Genomic DNA, 20,642 nt, shown 5'->3' with positions numbered 1-20,642 from the left:
TAAAAATGGGAAACCGTTTATCGATATGAGTGACGTACTAGCTGGCCCGATATCGCGTTACGCCTCGTTCGAATTTCAATATTTAATGATTCCCCTCCCCGTGTGTTTACGGCTTGCAGCCTTTATGTCATCGATCGATCGGGTCTCTTTCTGTCCTTCTCACATCTCTCCGGACACGTCCGCAAACTTAAGCGGGTTAGACAATTTGTCGTCGCCCGCGTTGTCAGTCTCAGAGAGTTTCGCGACATCTTGTCGTCGATACTATCCGAGACTCTCTTGGTTGCGGAAATCTTCGTCGGAACTCGATATATCGTCTCTCTCAAATTTCGATACTTTCCTAACTCCGCTTTATGTAACCGTTTTAATAGATACACAGTCGATTTATGTTTATCTGAAATTTATTAATTTAGAATTTATTATGATGCGTTAACATTTTATTTCGAATTATAATTCCGTATTTAACAGAAATTTTTCGAATTACGCGATTAATTTTTACGTGTACCACTCGTGTAGATTTCACTATCGCAGGAATTCTCTTCAGTTAGCAAACCAATGGTAATAATAAAACTTTTTTTATGTAGTATGTTAACATGATATGAAAGCTACTCGAAAAGAAATATCGCGCGTTATTTTCGTTCTCATTCGTCGTTGCTTTTTATATGCAACACCGACGTCGAGGAAAGAAATTCTTTCCTAGGACGATGTGACGGAAGCATCGAGATTGCTTCGTGTTCAACCGGTGGAAGTAATGTTCTCGAGACTACGTACTTCCTGGGAAAAATGACGAGAGAGATTCTTGGCATGAGTTATAAAATTTTACTTTCGATCAGGCGTGTGTGACAAGGAAAGTTCAGCACGAACAAGTTATCGCTGCAAAAATTGCTACTTTTTATAAATGAATAATCTTACTGTACTCGGTCAAAGAAAAATAAATACCACGTGTATCCCGATAAACACGAGGGAAAGATCAACTGTTTTCTCTGATATAATTTTATAAGTAAAATTATAACTTTACGTTCCTTATTGACAAAAACAATGTATTATTTATAGACTACAATTGTATTTGCACGTAGATGTCCGATATTGATTTTATCGCCGTACTTTTTCCGAAACACAAATTTTCCATCAAAGGTTTCATTCCTTCCATTCATACAACGAAAAAATCTATTATTAAACGAGTGACATAAATCGATTATTGAACGATTCCCGTACAGAAAACGTTCGGCAAAAATCGAAACAATAGCGTGTTACGAAAAGCAGCAATAACAATCGTCCGGATGTTGATTCTCGATAGTAAACGCGAGATAGACGTGCAATTCACTTTTTCGTTTGCACGTGTCTCGTCCTAATGACGATTTAACGACGCGAAAAGCGAATTTCTTCAAGTACGTCGTTATCTTACAATCTTTTGCTGGCATATTGTACAGAAAATATCGATGTATATATCGAAATATCGATTAGATTAATTATTGAATACTATATATATTCGAAATATTGATTACATTAATAACTGAATATTATATATATATTCGACATATTGATTATATTAATAATTTAATGCCGTATGAAATTCTTTTCTTATAATTGAATAATATATTTATATTTTTTAAATTATATATTTTAATTTTAAGATTAAAGGACTAAACTGAAACGAATAATTAAAATTCTATGGTAATGCAATTAAATAAATAAATAAATTCTTTGAAAAAATATCGAGGTCTTTATCTGAATTCAATCATCTTGAAAAATGACGATATTTAGTTGACGTGGAAGATTAATATTCAGTATCGAAGGAAAAGTGCCGATACCAGCCAAATGTCGTAAGCATCCTTGATCCTTCTTCGAGAATCGGCTTGGCTCACCGTAGTCCGAGCAATTTTCCGGGCTCGATCGTAAAATTTATGCTAGCACGATGCATTTCTCTGCTGCTTGCGACCGCACGCAATCGATCGCATGCGTTTTATATGCGGCATTATTCTGAGTAGTCGAGTTATACGATGATATCATCTCTCGCTGCTCTATATCGAGTGTCTCGAAAATATCGACGCAAAGTTAATAGAGTTACATGCGTAAAATTCTGAGCAGCCTCAATCTCGGAGTTTATTATAACGATGGTAAAAAGAATATATGTTTCGATTCTGATCTACCGGATTAACGTTGATCTCATGCGATCTGTGAATATTAAACGAGAATTTCAATGGATTTAATACGTCGCTGTCGCTGGTGGAGATGTTTTTGCTATATCAGCTTCTCTCGCGCGTGCACATCGGACTACATCAACAATTCGTTCGTCCATCAATGCAATTTTGCATCGATGCACATGTTCGAATATATGCATTGAAAATAGATATGTACTTTATTTATCTCATAGACTATATATATAATATATATAATATATATAATTATGTTTTTGTAATATATATAAAATTTAATATACTAGGATATTTTTTATATATATAAAAAACATGAGTTTCTTTGCGTGAATATTCGTGAATGCAGCCTAATGCCTCACTTGAAACAAACGCGTGCTCGCACTCCACTTCTGCAGCATGCACAAGCTGACGCATGTTAGAAGAATGTCTTTACGTCTTTACTTGCGTGCAACTGCATAAATGCATTGCACGAATAATAATGGTGAAAGTAAACGGGACTGCGCGATCGTCTTGCGCTTTTTATTACATTGTTTTTCTTGCAAAACTTTTTTTGTCTTTTTATTACTTGCTGTCTACAGTTCGTGTATTTTAATGATTTGCTTAATAAGGATGAGAGAATACAAGTATACAATAATATGGAACTATGTAGATAGATATATGTAGATTTTTAAACTCTGATTTACAATTTAAAAATTATTTGGATGTCAGCAAATTTCGTCGGTAACTTTTGACACGAGACGCACTTTTATGATTCCAATGAGATGAATGAGAAACGCACTGCTCGATCAACGCAAATTCTAAGTTAAGAATAAATACGACATGTATATAAGAAATGCGCGGAGAAAAGATTCTCACGCGTGAGATTTCGCGTTTTCTTACGAACCGACGTTTTATTAGACCTGGTAAAACTGGCGGGATTAAAACGTAAAGAAGAATACTTGAGGATACTTGAAAGTGCGTGCACGCACTCGGTCGTATCTTAAACTATAAAACTCTCAACCGCGCAGAGGATTACGTGGGGACGATTACGCTTTTACGCGACGATATAGTTTATGATTTCCGCGATGAACTATATACTTTTCCGAAACTAATACACATATAAACACGCATACAATACAGAGCCCGAGCTACTGTATGTAGGTCAAGGGACTTGGGGTGGAGATGCGGGAAAGTTCCGTGTTTCCCTTCCCTTTCCGGTTTACGCATCGTTTTCATTGCCTCGGCCGTTAAGCTTAACTGCGGACTTTTACAGCGTCAGCCTGCATAAAAGCGCATACGACATTTTATGCGCGCCCGCGCGTAAAATCGTCCGTAACTTTTCGCGGCCGGGATAAAACAGGAGAAAGCGGAGAGACAGGGGGTGGCACTCGCAATTTTTTAATTTCCATCCCGGCTCGCGGCTACTCGAGTCGCGCGACCGTGTCGAGTTCGCGAGATCGTGCGTTCGCGCATTTTTTCGCCAACGCATTTCCTTTTTTTTCCCCGAGAAAAATTCGCGAACGTATCTACGGAACAACGATAAAAGCGTCACGATCGCGCAATTTACGAAAAAGAGGCGCGTGTTGTACGATAATATTTAAAAACTAGTATTTCGCGTCCCTAGTAAATTACATGTTGCATTGTCGTGAAAATGAATGTAGACTAAACTATAATTATTTTTTTTTACTTTTATAAATTTGCTCTCTAATTCTATATAGTAATTATTCTTTTTATATATTATAATTTTACATCATAGCGCTTTTTAACGTAGAAACTAATCTTCTGAAATTACCGGATACCTTGTAGAGTTTTTGCATTATTTTATTTCTCGGTTACCGTACACGGTATAGAAATTTTCGTGGCGACCCACACTTGGTAACTGCTGGATGCGAATATACGGGGAGTATCGCAAAAACTCCCTAATGCGAAATTTAATTCTCGTCGGGCATGTCGGGGAAAGCAGCTCCCGCACAAAGCTACCGGTCTCCGATACGCGCGTTTATCAAGGCGCGCACCGCCGCAATGACGCACACGGCCTGCACAAAACTCCGCGTCCGCGCAGGATAATCTCATAAAAACTCGTTAATACAGTAAAAGCGCGGAAAATGGCCGCGCGCAGCGAAATACAATTACTCATTAGTCGAATCCCATTGCGCGCTGCTCGCTCGTGACCGGAAACACTCGGCCGCCGAATCAACCGTGACGCGAACGGCTTTGAAGTTCGCATTCGCGTGTGTGGCACGACGGTAATTAACCGTAGAACGTCAGCCGACGAGGGTTATTGGCGTAGCCCCGATGCAGTTTCGAATGCCCGCCGTTTGTTCGTTCGTGCATTAATGTACTCTCTTCTGTAGCAAATAAGATTTACCTCGCGCGCGTTGACAACCGGAGATGACGGGAAATCTCGGCGTTTTCGCCTCAAATTTTACGTTGTAAATGAATAATAATCATGCGAACGGTATACTTGAATAATAAAAGTATGAAAATTAAAACATTTTCCGGAAAATAAGAGAACAGCTTCTCTCAAAATGACTTTTTCGGATTGAAAACTTGCGAAATGACATATTTTTATTCGATGATTTCTTTGACTCGTCAGAACGCATGCGTGTTCGACAAGATCGATTTTCGCGATATCATGGAACTCGATGGAGAAGACCATTGTCCGTCAAGTAATCCGGATTTAACGATAGCGTTGCATAATTAGATTCTACTCTCTAATGCCCGCGACTAATCAAGGTATTATCAGCGGCTGGTAATTACACCGATCGAAATTACCTATTCTCTCGTCATCTCCGTTGTGTCCTTATCGCGTGGTATTACGCTTTCGTGCTCTCGTCTCTCGAAATGTCGCGAGAGCCCTCTTTCCGGTGAACGGCGGTTCCATTGTTGCGCGAACGTAAATCCCGATAAATCCACCTGACCATCGACAAGCCACGCGTGTCGTCGAATATAGGTTGTGCGTAATACATGTTGTGTCCCATAAGCTGATCGTCGAATTATGCAAGTACCACGCAATAATAGTGATACTGAGAAAATAAAATTTGTAAAAAAATGTGTTAATATTACATTTTTGATAAATATATATATGATAATAGCATTATTAACTTTGTTTAACTTTAATAGACATTTGTCTAATTAAAAAAGACGGAACTAGTTTTAAACAAGATGTCGGCATTTTATATAACGCTCAAGGGATCTATTGTAATATACGTGATATGTATATATATATTAACAACCTATTTATAAGTGATATATGTATAGACACATGATAATGATACTACATACATATTTATAACTTCTATCTAAATCACTCATAGTATCTATAATTTGCGCCATGAAATAATAAACAGTCTTTTCATCGATCTGTCTGATATAAATTCTTATTATACCGTAGAAAACTGTATAACAGTTAATATATATCATCTACTTTGCCTTATTAGACATCGCGCGTTTGTATACGGAACGTGTCTCCGATGTGATCAACGTCGAACGTGCAATTATGCACGTTCGTCGAGTAGACCCATTCCCACTTTCTAAGCCGCGGGATTTCGAGAAGGGAGAATCATTTGGGGGCATGTGTGAAAGCTCTCGGGTGCAATTGCATTTGCAGAGACACGCTATTTCTCGAAGTAATAGTCTATCCATGAGATTTCCATGGCTTTTAGAATCTCATATTCATTTCGCTAATTGATATTCATATCGTGGTATTTGCAGAGAAATGAAAATAACGAAATGTTAAATGTATTAATATCATTAATGAGATATTCGAGAATTCTGATATTTACTTTTTTTAACGTATATGTATATTTAATCTCTCTCTTTAAACTCATCTTTGTACAAGATTTATAAAGTTTTATTATTTTTCATATGTAGTCATGTCTTTCTCTTTCCTTCGCTCTTTTTCTCTCTTCTCTTCTCTTCTTACATCGTCTTTTTTACATTATTTTGAAGATTTAAAATATGGAAAAATTAGCTAAAGAAGAGAAAGAGAGAAAAAGAGAGAGAGAAAACTTCATATTATTTCTGATATAAAATCATCACAGCAAAAAACAAATCGTAATACACAATATATTAGCCTCAAATATCTCATGTATAACGTCTCGCAAATTTCAGAGCTAAGTATTCTTTTGCCATGTTTATGAATTTATGAACGACAGACTGTGCGCGTCGTCAATTTGGCGCGGATTCAAATGTGAAGTGATTTTTATGATTATCGAGAGATCGCCAAGAATACGAGTACATATGTGAATTTATTAGTACGTCTAATACGATGTAGTCGGCCGTGGAATTATTTGCAGTCATGGTCACTATTATACGTTCGTTTTCCAGCCTAACACTGTTGACGATCGCTCGAAGATGCGAGCATAATTGTACAAATTGCGCCACAAAATATTCTCGTTATTTATACACATGTGTTGTTATTAAATCAAGATCATTGAAACATCTAATTGCAATTATTAATTTCGTACAATGTGAATGCAAAGATAATTTTAATTCTTATTAGCTAATTCTTTTATTTCAGGAGTTATATGTTAATTGATATATAATTCCTGAATAAAGATTTTTTATTTTTTCTAAAGTATGGAGTTTAACAAATAAATATTAAATTGTAGAATTGTTAAAAATTTTTAATTATTATTCATTATTAATTTTTTCTGTCAAATTAAAATCGACGTTCCTGCAAATAAAATGCCAAATTAGTATCTTTGACTGATTTTATTTTAACATAAAAAATAATAATCTAATTATATTGCACAAAAATATTTAGCAACTGTGTATTCGTCTATTGCAATTGGCAACGCAATTATGCACACTCGTCGTGCGAGACGCGCTCCGCCTTCTGAGACATACCGGGGGTATGAATAGCAGCGACGGTACGAAACGCGAATGCAATCGAGGCCGGGTCGAGGCGCAGTTGAACCTCGGCTCGGTTAAGTACACTTTATTAAGCATGCCATCTGCACGTTGCACCATCCACTTATGTGGTAAATGGAATTACAAACGCATCCCTAGCTGCGGGATCCCAGGTTGCGGCTCGCATCTTGCGTTCACAATGAGCGTGCATAGCATCGGGCTTAATGTTATAGCAACACGGTAACTGAATAATAGCGCGAAATTCGTAATCGCCAACGACAACGACAACGATTACCGAAAATTAAAATATATCCACGGTCCTTTTACAACGCTAAAGCATTTTATTTCAGTGCGAAGGCATTTTATTACAGGGGAGGTTCTTTTGTAACCGATACATGCGTCATATTACCATTTCAATCTAATCTTTTGATACCATTGTGAATGCGCTGTTCCCCGATGGAACGCCAATTCTCGGTTGAGCGTGAGTCACGATTTTCTGACGGATTTGATTGATCGCATTGTGGTTGCAGTCCACGTTGCAGAAAATCCACATAAAAGAGAAAGCGTAGACTAGTTCGGCTACAATGATTTAGAGCGATGCGGGCACAGGCGATTTTGCTGATAACAAACTTTTACTCGCTTTATTCGACTGGCCGCTCGCTCGCGATCTCCGCGAAATCGATGAAGAATTTATCGAACGCGGTCACGAAGCTCGAAATTCTGCGGCTCGGCTGAATTCGGATGAGTATCTCGGATATCGAGATCGGCGAATTATTCGACTGTGAGAAAAGCCGCCGTTTATCAAACTCGGCTTGGGGTGGCTCGCTGAGGGGGAGGGTTGTAGGTGCATGTTGCCAGGCCATCGAAGACAGGCTCGATGATTTATTAAATTGCGGCCGCCAAGCGAGACAAGAAGAGAGAAAGAGAGAGGAAAGTATCTATTAACAGCGAATACAAGCGGCGAGCGAGACGCAGCGTCTTTGCAGCCTCTCTTCGCTAAGTTCGAAGACAAAATTATTAAAGTTTGGCGTATAAACGTGCATCTTCGATGTTTGCGCTCGTAGTCGACGACTATATGAGTTCCCGGTAAATACGGTCGCGTCCGTCGAAGCTGATGAAAAGAGACTTGTTTACTCGCAGCCTGCTGATTTTCGAAGTACGACGCGACGCGCCGGCAAAACTCGCGAGCCGAGAAACATTCGCGTAAAGGGCATCCGTGTACACACAAGCCAGTTTTCAACTAGAAGCTCCCTTTTATCAACGGGATGGATAAATCCTGTTTGTGCGGGAAAAATACAGCGCGAGTTCAATATAATCGGTATGATATTGTGAGAAGAGAGAAAGGAAAGAAAGGGGAGAGAGTATAAATAAGAATAACTTTGTTATTTTTACAGATTTTTTCCGTCCATTTATCTATCTTCCGCTAGAGGAAGAAAGATTCATTTTTGGAAAAAATATATTATTGCATTTTATTCTTAAAGACTCAGTTGTGGATGAAAAATATAGAATATACGCGGATTTTGATGCACGTTAACCGATTACGTACTCTTTCGTAATTATTTCGATGTAAAATGCAGTGAAATATGCGAGGAGGAAGACCATTTAACTGCATCTCCAGCTGATTTCCCACGACGTACGAAAATTTGTCCGAGAAAAAAATCGTTCGTCGACGCTTATTTATTGCGCACACGGTCCGTGTCATAATTTCGTACTAAGCGAGTCCATCTTTCCTCCAGTTCGCGTTGTGCAAATAGCACAACAAAATTTTTCAGCACCGTTGCGGCAGCTCTGAAACAATAATTAATTAGCTGCTTCGCAAGTAGGCGAGGCGTGGCAAGGAGAACGATGATCGCAGGTGTTGCACGTCGGTAACGACGATCCATAGAGACGTACAAGCATTCCCGACGTTGCAAAGGAAAATTGCAGATGCATGCCGTTCTCCGTAATAGCTAGTCGGCAACAGTTTTTGATCGCGGATTTATTCGTTGATTAATAATGCCATTTGAGAATTTTAAAAATGTCTGTTGATTTTTTCGAACTTACAAATGATTGATTGAATTATGAAATAATATTTTATCCATATTTTTAATTCATATTTTTTCACGTAATTGCAGACAACAAAAGCAATATATTAAGAAATCTATTAATGATTCTTTTATAATGTTATTGTAGATAAAACTTTTTTTATTTATAGTGACAAACTGAAAGACAATAAAATTGAACAACAATTTATATTTTATACATTTAATAAGGTATATTTATCAGTGTCCTTATTTTGTAAAAAAAAAAAACTTAGATTTTTCTATGCGATTATCAGTCGCACGTGTATTTCAAGCACTAATTTAATAAGGAAAAAATTTTATTATATTCCCTTTACCTTATTTCGTTATATATATCCAAATATATTACAATTTTTCATAAATTCTTTAAAATTTTTACTGTGTGTGATTTCTTTCATGAAGAAATTATTTCAGTAAAATGGAATAATGAACTATATATATTATATTCTATAAAATACATTATTGATTTTTGATATATACTGAAGCTTTCTAAGAAAATTTGTGTACCATTCTGATACCATTCAAAAACGGCTGCCAGCAAAACAGAGAGGCGCTTCTCGTAAAGGAAGCCAGTATAATCTTTGGCGAGAAGCCACCTCGAGATCCTTTCACGACGCAGTTGGCGCTCTGGATCGATGTTGATGACAAGGCCAATCGACCATTAAGTATATCGCAGGTCGCGCGCAAAAAGAACGGTAGGCAATCAATCTTCCATATGTCGAAGTCTTGTAGACGCTACCTTGCATCTCTCATGATGACGGGGTGGTGTCGGGGACACGGAAGAAACGTTGCAGGACGAGCGGAATCTTGGGCGTCGTCAACGCAAAAAGTTGTCAGTCCTCGACGATAAAAGAGATAGTCTAGCGTCGGAGGAAACATTCTCTTCCACTTTAGCAATTCGCGACGAGTTGAGCAACATCGATTTGTCTCTCGACTCGGATCAAACGATCGAGGCGTTACGATAGTTAACGGATTCTATGTCTTTGGTTTCAGGTAGCAGCGAGGAATCGAGAGCCGGTGGCGGTGATCCTGGGAAGCTGGGAGTGAAGAAACCGAGACCGAAGGCCTCCTCGCCGAATAGGCAGGGACCACAGCAGTGTCAGGTGAGCAATTAAAGACGTATAAGCTATGAATTAAATTATTTTGAAAGTAAGAATGAAGTTCTGAAAGTGATACGAAGATTTTAGTTAGAAATATAATAAAAATCAAATACTTAATAACTGTTTTTACGAAGAAACATAGTCGGGTTTTCGTGATCATTAGCATTATCACAAAGTAGATAACATTGTCATTGCATAGCCACAATTATCTAATTATTGAAGTGATAAAATTCTGTACATTTTGTCTGTCTATTCTCTTCTAAAATTATGCTTTTAATGGATCAATATTATTTGCAATGTTCCAAATGGATATTTAGAATTATTAATAATTTAATGAAACGATATATATTGACACTTGTTACACGATCCGTAACAGGTGAATGTTGTGGGATAGACTGTCATTCGAATTTCATTCAAATTGGCTTCATCAATAGTATGACTGCTTATATAATATATACATTGAAAATTTGTGCAATTATTGTCAATCAATCCAGCTATAAGATCGAGCGTTTTATAACAATATTAACATATATATATATATATATATATATATATATATATATATATATATATTTGTATTTTCTTTTTTTGCCAAACAAAATCTTTCCTAATTAATAATTAATTTTGTTTAACAATTATAGCAGTATAGATGTATTCAAGAAAAAAATATTAACAATTTTCAACAATTTTAAATAAGCTATCTCTTACTCGGTAGAAAAAAAATTGTGGTCCATTATCAATAATTATTCTGCGCAATGCGTACACTCATTTTACCGTAATAAAATTATTCAGCTTTAATTATACTGCCATGCCAGGAACATTATTTTTAAATATTCTCTTGTGTGTACGTTCTCTTGTGTAGCTGGTCAAATTACGTGTATACATAATGTAGCTATGTTCTTGACAAGTATATCTTTTTTGCCAGTACATTTTAATTAAATCTAGAATCACCGGCAGAAAAATGATGAAAGTTCCGTTCTCGTCCCGGCATTAGATGATTGTCTGTTTACGTTGATTAAAAGTATCTTTTTTTTCTCTGAAATAAAATATTCGCGCGATTCGAAATTTGTTTCACGGTTCGCAAATGTTCCACTGCTCTTTAATTATTCGCGCAATGTAATTTTATAGTCTTTATGTAATGTAATGAATAAAATACGATAGATAATTTTGCCCGATGCGCCCCGTAATGTTTCGTTTCGGGAAACTCCCTCCGGCATTTTTTCCGCTCTACTTTATTTAACCGGTTAGCCTTCTTTCGGGAGCACGTAACGACAAAGAGCATTTTCATGGGGAAGAACGAGGCGACGGTTCGTTAGCGACCGATCGAGTTAGACGACCACGATCGATGACCACGGGGATGTGCTCGAAAACCGTAGCGCGAGGCCACAAAATTCGTGCTAACCCGCCCCATTCTACCCCGCGTGTTTGCCCCCTATCCATCCCTTTCGCCTGCGGCCGGAACGAGTCGAAATGGCGCCATCGAACGCTAACGACGCTGACCCACTTTCCGCTTCGCTCCGCTCCGCTCCGTTCCGCTCCGCTCTGCGCCGGCGCGCTTGTTGCTGAAAGCCATGACTCGCAGAGATGCACTCGCATCCGTGACGTGCAATCCGGACGAGTTTTCGCACGCAAACGGCATTTTTATGATGGTCTTTCGAGTTCGCTTTATCTCGATTTGCGTAAAAATGACTTCAAACATTTTTTTTATTTCATTTCACGTCGCAGTTATTTTCCTTTTCAAGCGCAACGAATTAGATGCAAGCTCTGATATCAAGCGCGAAATACAGTTCGAAAATCCTTTTATTACCTTTGTTCACGTTTTCTCATTCATCAACTGTGCACAATCGCAATTTAGCATCTTTTAATTCACTGTTAAATTAATCTCAGTGAAATATTGATTTCCAGAGATATCAAGAAATTAGGCCAATTTTATCTGCTTCCTTTTTCTTAACAATTTTTATCTACGATTGCCAAATCAGATTTTTTCAAGAGCACGAGAAACAATTCCAGATATGGATTCGTCTCATCTCCATATATTGTACACAATAAAATTATCTATCAAAATTTATATATTTATATATAAGTAATTTATGTAGGTACATTGCATGTGCGAGTATTTATAGGATAAAGACAAACTTTAACCCCATTAACAAATTGGGAATAATTAACGTGATTGCAATTTATTTCTATGCGACGACAACATGAAATGGCAGCGTTAGCGTTGATTTCAACGCGGCTCAATTTCCTTCTTCCAAGCTCAACCCCCTTGTGACCCACATTAAGACGCACCGGCGACCGGCGCTGAAATGTTCGAGGAGGTTGTCGGCACTGTTTATACACGCGGTACACGCGCCCGTGTAAGCGCCGCCGTGGCCGTGTGTGGTGGAAAGGCTGTTGAATATTCAGGCGACGCGAGTCTCGAGCAGGCAGAACAAACAAGGCGCCCTCGTGATGTAACACACGAACGCGATACATACCCTCGCGTTCCCCTCGTCCCCTCCGGTTCACCGTCTGTGCACTCGACCGATTTAGGCGCGCCGTAGCGGCATTTAGGAGCTAACCCTTTCAGCGTTCGCCACCTCCGCTTTTCTCGACGACGTTTGTATCGTTCAAAGGCTTTTGACAGAAGAAAACCGCTTTGCTCCTTAAACTCATGGATTCGTATTCTCATGTCCAATTTAACGTCAGAGATATGTCGGTCTATATTTCAGAGAATTTTATTTAATCTTGACGCGAAATGAGAATTATACAACCAACTCTGACGCTAAACTTACGACGTCATGTTAAGAGGGAATTCGCTTTCAGATCTGCTGTCCTCGCGACTGATTCTTCGCTTCTATCTCCTTCTCTCGTTCTTGTTCTTCTCTGTAAAGGATCATACCTCGGGCCATATTCCCTCATTCATATCCTTCCCATGTGACGCTTCTCGTTGTCGTACGCGTCTCTTGCTCTTTCATCTTCGCTACTTGTTCTCCTTCATCTCTGCCACTTCCTCTGTCATCCCCTTCTCTTGCCGCTTTGTCTCTTCTCTTTCTCCCGCGTTAACCCCAACAGCTAGGAGCAACCCTTCGTGTGCCTTGTTACGTAATTAAATGACGGTCCGCTTGACTTGTTGACAAGCCTTGTCGATGTATCGAGTTAGCGACGAATTAAGTCCGTCCGCCTCGGCTCGATTATAGCTCTCAGATATCGACGCGATCACCAAGAGAGAAGGAAGGTAGCATTCCAGAGAGAGAAAGAAAGAAAGCGAGAGATAGAGAAAGAGAGAGAACGGTCTTTGCAGCAGCGCAGCTTCCGTAACGCTCGGTTGTCTCGCCGGAAATAGATTGTTATTCATTACAGGACGCTCGTGGAATTTTCCTCGTCACGACGGGACTCTCTGTACCGCCATAATTTATGCGCCAATTATCGTGCACGCCATTATGCGCGAGACGGTCGATTAATGCTGCGCGACGCGAGATAAAGTTTTTTAATGCACCCTTATGATCGCTCGCGATGCATCAACGATTTCCATTTTAGCCCTGTTGCATGGCACAGCCCTCTCATAGATGCCATCATCTCTCTACTGGATGCGGTGCCGCGTGCTAATTAATAATTCAAACGCAACACGTCGAGCATTTTATATACCTTATATAACAGCATGGCAGATTGCGGATGATGATGATATTGAAAGTTTGAAAATCTGCGTGATGGAGGAGAATAATACATGCGATTATTAATCGTTCTGCCGTTAGTTGATAGTAATTTGCGACAAATATAAATACATTTGCATTCGCATGAGATTTAATAAAACCGAAGCCTCTTATTAAGTTTTATATGAGAATTAAATTCTCATCATGTATATGTCATCATCGAAGGGACTATTGTTATTGCGATTATTTAATCCGTGTAACTGTAAAACATTCGTGTAATTGTAAAAGCAAATGATTTCGTACCATTATGAGGCTGATGGAATCGCCGATGAACTTGCAGAGCGTATTGATTTTTCGCTTCGTCGACTGTACATTAAATTATTAATTAATCAGATCAGATTACGGTTCACAGAAACTCGGGAAAGTTTTGCAATAATTTCAATGAGCGAGCGCAATCTCCCGATAAATATAGGCAAGTCGACTACGCGATAATTTAGAGGCGAAGAATGGACGATGCAATAAAGTTAACTGATTGAATTAAACGAGATTATGATTTTGTTAGATTCGCGTTGATTAGATCGCCATTCTTTTCTCTGATTTAACGTCTTTGTTTCGTTAATTTCTTTTTTTTATCTTTTCATCTCGCAATTTTCTGACGCTACAACTATCGGAATAATCGAGCGTCTTGCAATTGTTTTGCTTATCATGATTATCATGAAAAATTGCCGATTCTATTCTTCATTATTACATTTCATCTTAACTATATTTCTTTAGTTACGTCGGAGATATTTGATTCCGTTCCGACAAAAACTATCCGTCACTATGCGTCGCGAATTTGCGTATATATCACGCGAAGAAATTACTATTGTCTATCTTGAATATGAGGACCGCGTATTAATGACATAGTATTTTATATATATATATATATATATATATATATATATATATATATGTATATATATATATCTGTTAACGACAAAATATATATGTATGTAAATTTTTTACAATTTAAAAAAAAATGGGTTGGAATATATACATATATAATATGTATATGTATATGCATATTTTATGTATGTATATATTCCAATCTATGTTTTTAAAGGATTAATAGTCCCGTATGAATAACATGAAGAAATACATTATTTTTTGAAGTAAATTTTTAAATATGTTTAATAAATTTTTGAATATGTTTTAATTATACTTGCACGTCTCTATATTTATTATTATATAAAATTTTTAGAGGATATATCGAACAGTTACATGTACTTATATATAAATAATAAAAAATACATAAAAAATATTCAACCTTAGAGTAATGACAACGATTCATTTTTACAGTTAAACATCTCTTTTCCTTTCTCAGTTCTGCATATAAAGCTTATAATATTTTTTTGATGGATACTTTGCTCTCGCAAGAGAAGTATTTTGCTGGCCTTGTTATATCTGTCTTTTGCGAGAAGAATTTGCTGGTAAACGAGCGACTCGGTACGGTCGCCCTTCGCAACACAATGAAAATCTCGAGCGGTAACGCGATTTCCTACATTCCATTCATCGCCCTTTTCCCTAGCAACATGGTCTGTTCGTGCATTACTTGCTCGTCCCGACTCTCAAACGGAAATAATATCCTCCCCCATCATGACGGAGGCTTTGTGTCTTTATAGCAACAGCAGCGGCAGCAATGATGGCACACCAAGTCTCTTTCCTCTGCCCTCCTCATTATTTACGGAAGCGCGAGTTTCTCGTCTCCTTACCGGCTGCTCGTAATAAGATGCACTTCTTTAAAAGATTCGCCTGCCCGGGAGCGACAAATTGCATTCGTCTCGTGACCTCGCCCCCTCGGGGTTACGCTACCATTTCCAGCTTCTGTTAGAAAAAAAAACTCGAGACAGGACGCGAACGTGGTTAGCCAGAACAAACGTTAACCGGATGAAACCGCAGATACATATTATCCGCGAGTTGCTCGGCAACTGTTCTCTTCAGCGAGCTTCAAATAACGAAGTAATCTCTCGTTCTTCCTCGCTGCGATTCCTTCTTTTCGCTAGGTGTTGACGTTCGCGGTTAGATCATTATTACAGACGACGCGAATTACGTCATACTATACTATATATCTTTGTGACATTTTCTTCTTGTTGCACATTTATTTAGGAAGAAAAATGTAGTTAAATTTATCATTTTTATTTCTTTTATAATTAGATGAGATATGCATATTTTTACATCAATTGTTTCGAATCTTTACATAAATATAAACAAGCCATTTATTTAAATTAATTATTAGATCGAGTCGAGCAAGATCATAGAGATCAAATAGAAATCGCTCTCGAACGGAAATCTTTGCGAACGTAGTTTTCTGAAAACTTCAGAACGGAATATTTTCTCTGTTGATATGTACGACTTTACATTCGACCTTTAAACGTATTCTCATCTCCGGCCGCGAGATGAATGTGGTTGACCGGAACGATCGTTAAGCGGATCGACCGATCGATGAGGAGAATCGCCGGCTTAAGCCACGAATCAGTTGCCCCATCGACCATTAGCTAGCTCGATCCAAGTGTCCTCCTGCTTTCTGTGCGCTCGCCTCCGGCCGAGGTTCCTCTTAACGAAGTATCAATGTTACCACCCGCGGGATTACGTATTCAGGCTCGGCTGTTGGTCGGTGTACATTGACGGCTTCGACCACTGCAGTTGTGAGCCAAATGATGAAGGCGAGAACCGTCGTATGCACGCAATAGTGCGATCGAAAGATCGGCACGGCGATGAGCGAGGAGAGGAGAAGGCGGATTTGTAAAGGGAGCGGTAGTAGAAAGACCAAGAGTAATGATGTTTATTTAGCTTTCGAGGAGAGGGACTGCGCCGAGGGTGGAAAATACGAGTTTTGGCACCAGGGATGATGGGTAAGGGACACGAAAGAGCGTGCCTTACTCATGGTCGCTGGATTCTCTTACTCTCTTTTGCCGAGACTCTCTCTCTCTGCAGCATCCTCTTTGCTCGGATCTTCGTCTCGCTCGCTTTTTCTCTCCCTTTCATATGTGTATGTTTTCTTGTCTCTCTTTCCTTCTCCACCTTTCTCTACTGTCTCCTTCTTATCTCGCCATCTGCCATTTCTACTGCCGCCTCTTCGTCACTCCAACCGTTCCTCTCATCTTCCCCCTTGGTCCTGATCCTCGCCTCGTAAATTGAAACTCCCGTGTGTTGGCGTCCGTGCATCTGGAGCTCCTTAGGAGTTAAGCTACGCAAATTAGATTTTCTGCTTAGGAGCTAGAAGTACGATTCCCCCTTTCCCTTGGCACTGGCCTCGCCTTTCCTTCATTCCCTAACCTATCCTGAGAGATCTCCTTGAGACCGTGCGCAAACGTTCATTTCTCCTCGTGAATATATACGTCTGTCATCTCTACATGTCCCCCAGATATTCGTGTTTGTGTCACTTCTGGCTTTTTTAATTCCTCTCACCGTAATTTTCACGTCCTCTTATCTCCACAAGCTTTTTCCTTCTTTTCTTATCTTCCTCTCTGCTGGTCTGCTTCATCTTCGGTCAATATTATCCGCGACGCGTCAGGAACATCTTAATACTTTCTTCTTTAATCTGGATTTGCTTTCGATAGTGGAAGTGGCGTAAAGTTTTTCTACTTGTGATCCGGAAATTTTTTCTGTCACATCGGAGAGTACTTTTCGTTTTCTCGAAGACGTTAGTTATATACGCTCGTTACTTTATGAAATGGAATTTCTTGTCTGTTTGCTAAATCCTAACAAATATTTGCTGACAGTTGTACCGTTTAAGCTTTACGTGAGTTGTTATGGCAACTGTGGCTCATCGTTAAATAGTATCGCTTCGCATGAAGCGCTTTAAGGATTCTGCAGGAAATATTTTGCCGGATATCAGCAAGTTTTTTTCAACATAAAAGCCAAGAAATCTTTCTACATTTATTTTCGCAATCGGTTTTACAGTTTAATAATATGACAGTTTATAGTTTTCAAAAATAAATAAGTTCGTAAAAAAGAAACTTTTATATTTAATATATTTATATTTTGCTTATAATATTGAACACAAAAATATTTCATCTTTCTTGTGACCGTCGAAGAAAATTAATTAACGTGAATGAGACAAAAAAGTTTCGAGTATATGCAGTAAATGCGATTGACATTTACAATTTTTTCTCTTCTCTAAATGCAGATTTTTTCAAATCAAAAGAAATTTTTCCATTTCGCGAAATATCCGTTACTCTTTCGAGTTCGACTTTTTCGTCTCATCGGTATCATCGATGACCCGTGTATCTTGCGTGTCATCCGACGAATGGAAATAACAGTGAAACGAGAAGCGGAAAAGACTTTTCCGATAATGGAGGCCCAGAATCGTGCCATCGCACGTTCACTGCGTCGTCACGTGGCACGGTGGTGGCAGGAGCAGGTGCATTGGAAATTAATTTCGGCTTAATACCGCAGCGCATTACGCCGGCACCGCGAATCCTTCGACGTGACGACGAATTCCCGATGCCCTCCCGAGACGTGATATTCCGAATCTCGATCGTTGGATTCCTCGAGCAAGACCATTAGTACGAGTTTAGCCACATCCTATACTTTTCGCATTATCGATTCTGTTTGCGAAGTACGATCCGATCGATATACTACTAAATCGCTCGATATTTTCTTCCTTCAAATGAGAACTATAAGAACTTAATCAAGCAATCAATTTTACGATAGTATAAAAGAAAAAAATTGTATCCATGTCAAATTAATTATTCAGCACTGGAATAAACAATCTTACATTATTTAATGAAATTAAAAAATTACGAATTTTTTATCAATTATTTAATTGATTTTAAAAATTATAAATACGCATTACAAGTAAACACTTGAATTTTATTATTTTCTACTCAAAGAGGAAGAGATAATTTTTCGGAATAATGTTGATGAAGTCGCAGTTTATTATAATTTGTTAACTTTTCGTGCTACACTTTTACAATGATATCGCTTCGTTACATTATGCATTTGGAAAGAATATAAATTAACTCGCAATGAAAGAAACAGAAAGCAGAATAAATTTATTAGAAATACTAATTACTTCTACTCGGGTTCGCGAAATATGCACGATTTTGCACGATGACACTCTATTCGTAACGAGATGTTGGATTTTCAGTTGGAACATTGGCCGCACTCAATTCCTCAGTCTTTGGCTTCCTGAAATAGTTCTTGAAATAGTGTGCGACCCCGGCAGGCGCGTATAATAAACCTAATTCCACATACTTAACGGGCATACCATCTTCGGAACCGGTGGTGCACGCTGCGGTCCCGTGATGTTAAATCTACGAGTAATTTCTCTACGTACGTAGAAGTAACTGCAGTGATACGATCTCTTATTCTTTAATAGGACAGATGATAATGGCCTCATTTATCAGAGGAACATTAATGGCTACGAAATCTTTACCATCGTCGCTCCATTTCGATACTTTGAGAGTAGCCAATTTAATTCTGTGACATAAAATCTGGGAAATAAAATGATCTCTAACATCTCTTCACAGAGTGATATTGGCTGTTTGAAATAATAAACTGGATTTAATCTTATTAGTCTCAAATAGAACATTTAAACAAATTTTCTTCTAATACAATTAATTAAACGAAATCAATAAATGCATGCAAATGAATGCAATAATGCATGTAAAATGAATAAGAAATGTTTTCGCAGAGGGAAATATAATCGAATTAATGTAAACTTATACTAATATCAAACCGAGAGAGAAATATCAAATAATTCGAGAAAGAAAAGTCGTTTAATAATTTTATTTTAATAATAATAAGTATGTTTAATAATTTTATTTTAATAATAATAAAAATAATTGTATTTTTAATAGACATTATTATCATATAAATATTGAAGGAATTAAGTCCATAAATTTTGTGAAAGAAAAATAATTTTTATTTTAAATTATTACACATGTAAAACAATTTAATATGTATTACAAAATATGTCTGTAATATATATTAATTTAATATATATTACAGATATATTTTCGACAATTGTTATATTTTAATCTGATATAACAAATTTATTATCTCATTTCTTGTCAAAAATACTTGGCAATAATTTTAGCAAATTCAGTTATATGTTTCTTTCTTGAAATATATATTATGTGAATATGCCTATAGATGTTTATTTTAGATATATTTGATGTTATTTATAAACGTTTGACTTGGAGAGAGACTCAGCCATATATGAATGAAGAACTATACTAGTCGATTACGGAAATTGCGAAATTATTCTTGCTGACGTTGCCGGACGTAATAACTGTGAGATTGTAAACTTGCAAATACGAAGAAGATTCGCATCTATGCGCCGCACGATATTCATTCGGTATTGTCATCCTAATGTCCATCATAAAGCAACTCGTCCTCGTTTTACGAGAGTCATGCATGCTAATTGAAAATCATGCCAAGCTCCAATTTGTCCCGCGGCTTTAAAACGGAGCTCGCGCAACTCTCTTCCTCATGTTTAGTGTCGCTAATAAACTCGGCGAGAAAGAAATGACGCGGCAAAGTAGATAGATATCTAAAATAGCTAAGATTTTTGCGATATCGTAATAATCGGAGAAAAAAAGATAGCTTATTCAATGGCAAATATAATCGCGCAACATTGCGTATAATTTTTATTGGCGTTGCTGTTAAAACGAGGACTGTTTTTTTTGTCGCAGGTCTGCGGAAAGGTGTTCAACAACGCATCGGCGCTCACGAAGCACAAACTGACGCACAGCGACGAGAGGAAGTACGTGTGCACGATGTGCGGCAAAGCGTTCAAGCGGCAGGACCACTTGTGAGTACAAATTAAATTATATATATATATATATTTCTCGTTAAAATATTACCGAAATATTTACG

The 20,642-nt window shown here is 37.9% G+C and overlaps 1 protein-coding gene across 7 annotated transcripts in view; it reads left to right on the top strand.

Annotated features, from left to right (window-relative positions):
- Positions 1-20,642, top strand: part of LOC145976494 (uncharacterized) — a 304,704-nt gene that overhangs the window by 203,052 nt on the left and 81,010 nt on the right. For all 7 annotated transcript variants that reach the window (XM_083107612.1, XM_083107608.1, XM_083107607.1 and 4 more), the window contains 2 exons: positions 10,040-10,149; positions 20,459-20,577. In XM_083107612.1, coding sequence (XP_082963738.1) covers positions 10,040-10,149; positions 20,459-20,577 — 229 coding nt within the window. The remainder of the gene's footprint in view (positions 1-10,039; positions 10,150-20,458; positions 20,578-20,642) is intronic.

This window comes from Camponotus vicinus, unplaced genomic scaffold (genome assembly GCF_025532165.1).
Source record: "Camponotus vicinus isolate PSW18456_S1 unplaced genomic scaffold, iyCamVici1.0 SCAF_9, whole genome shotgun sequence".
NCBI classification, from domain to species: Eukaryota; Metazoa; Arthropoda; class Insecta; order Hymenoptera; family Formicidae; genus Camponotus; species Camponotus vicinus.
Note: the sequence above shows the minus strand (reverse complement) of the source record. Positions and strands in the feature narration are given on the sequence as shown.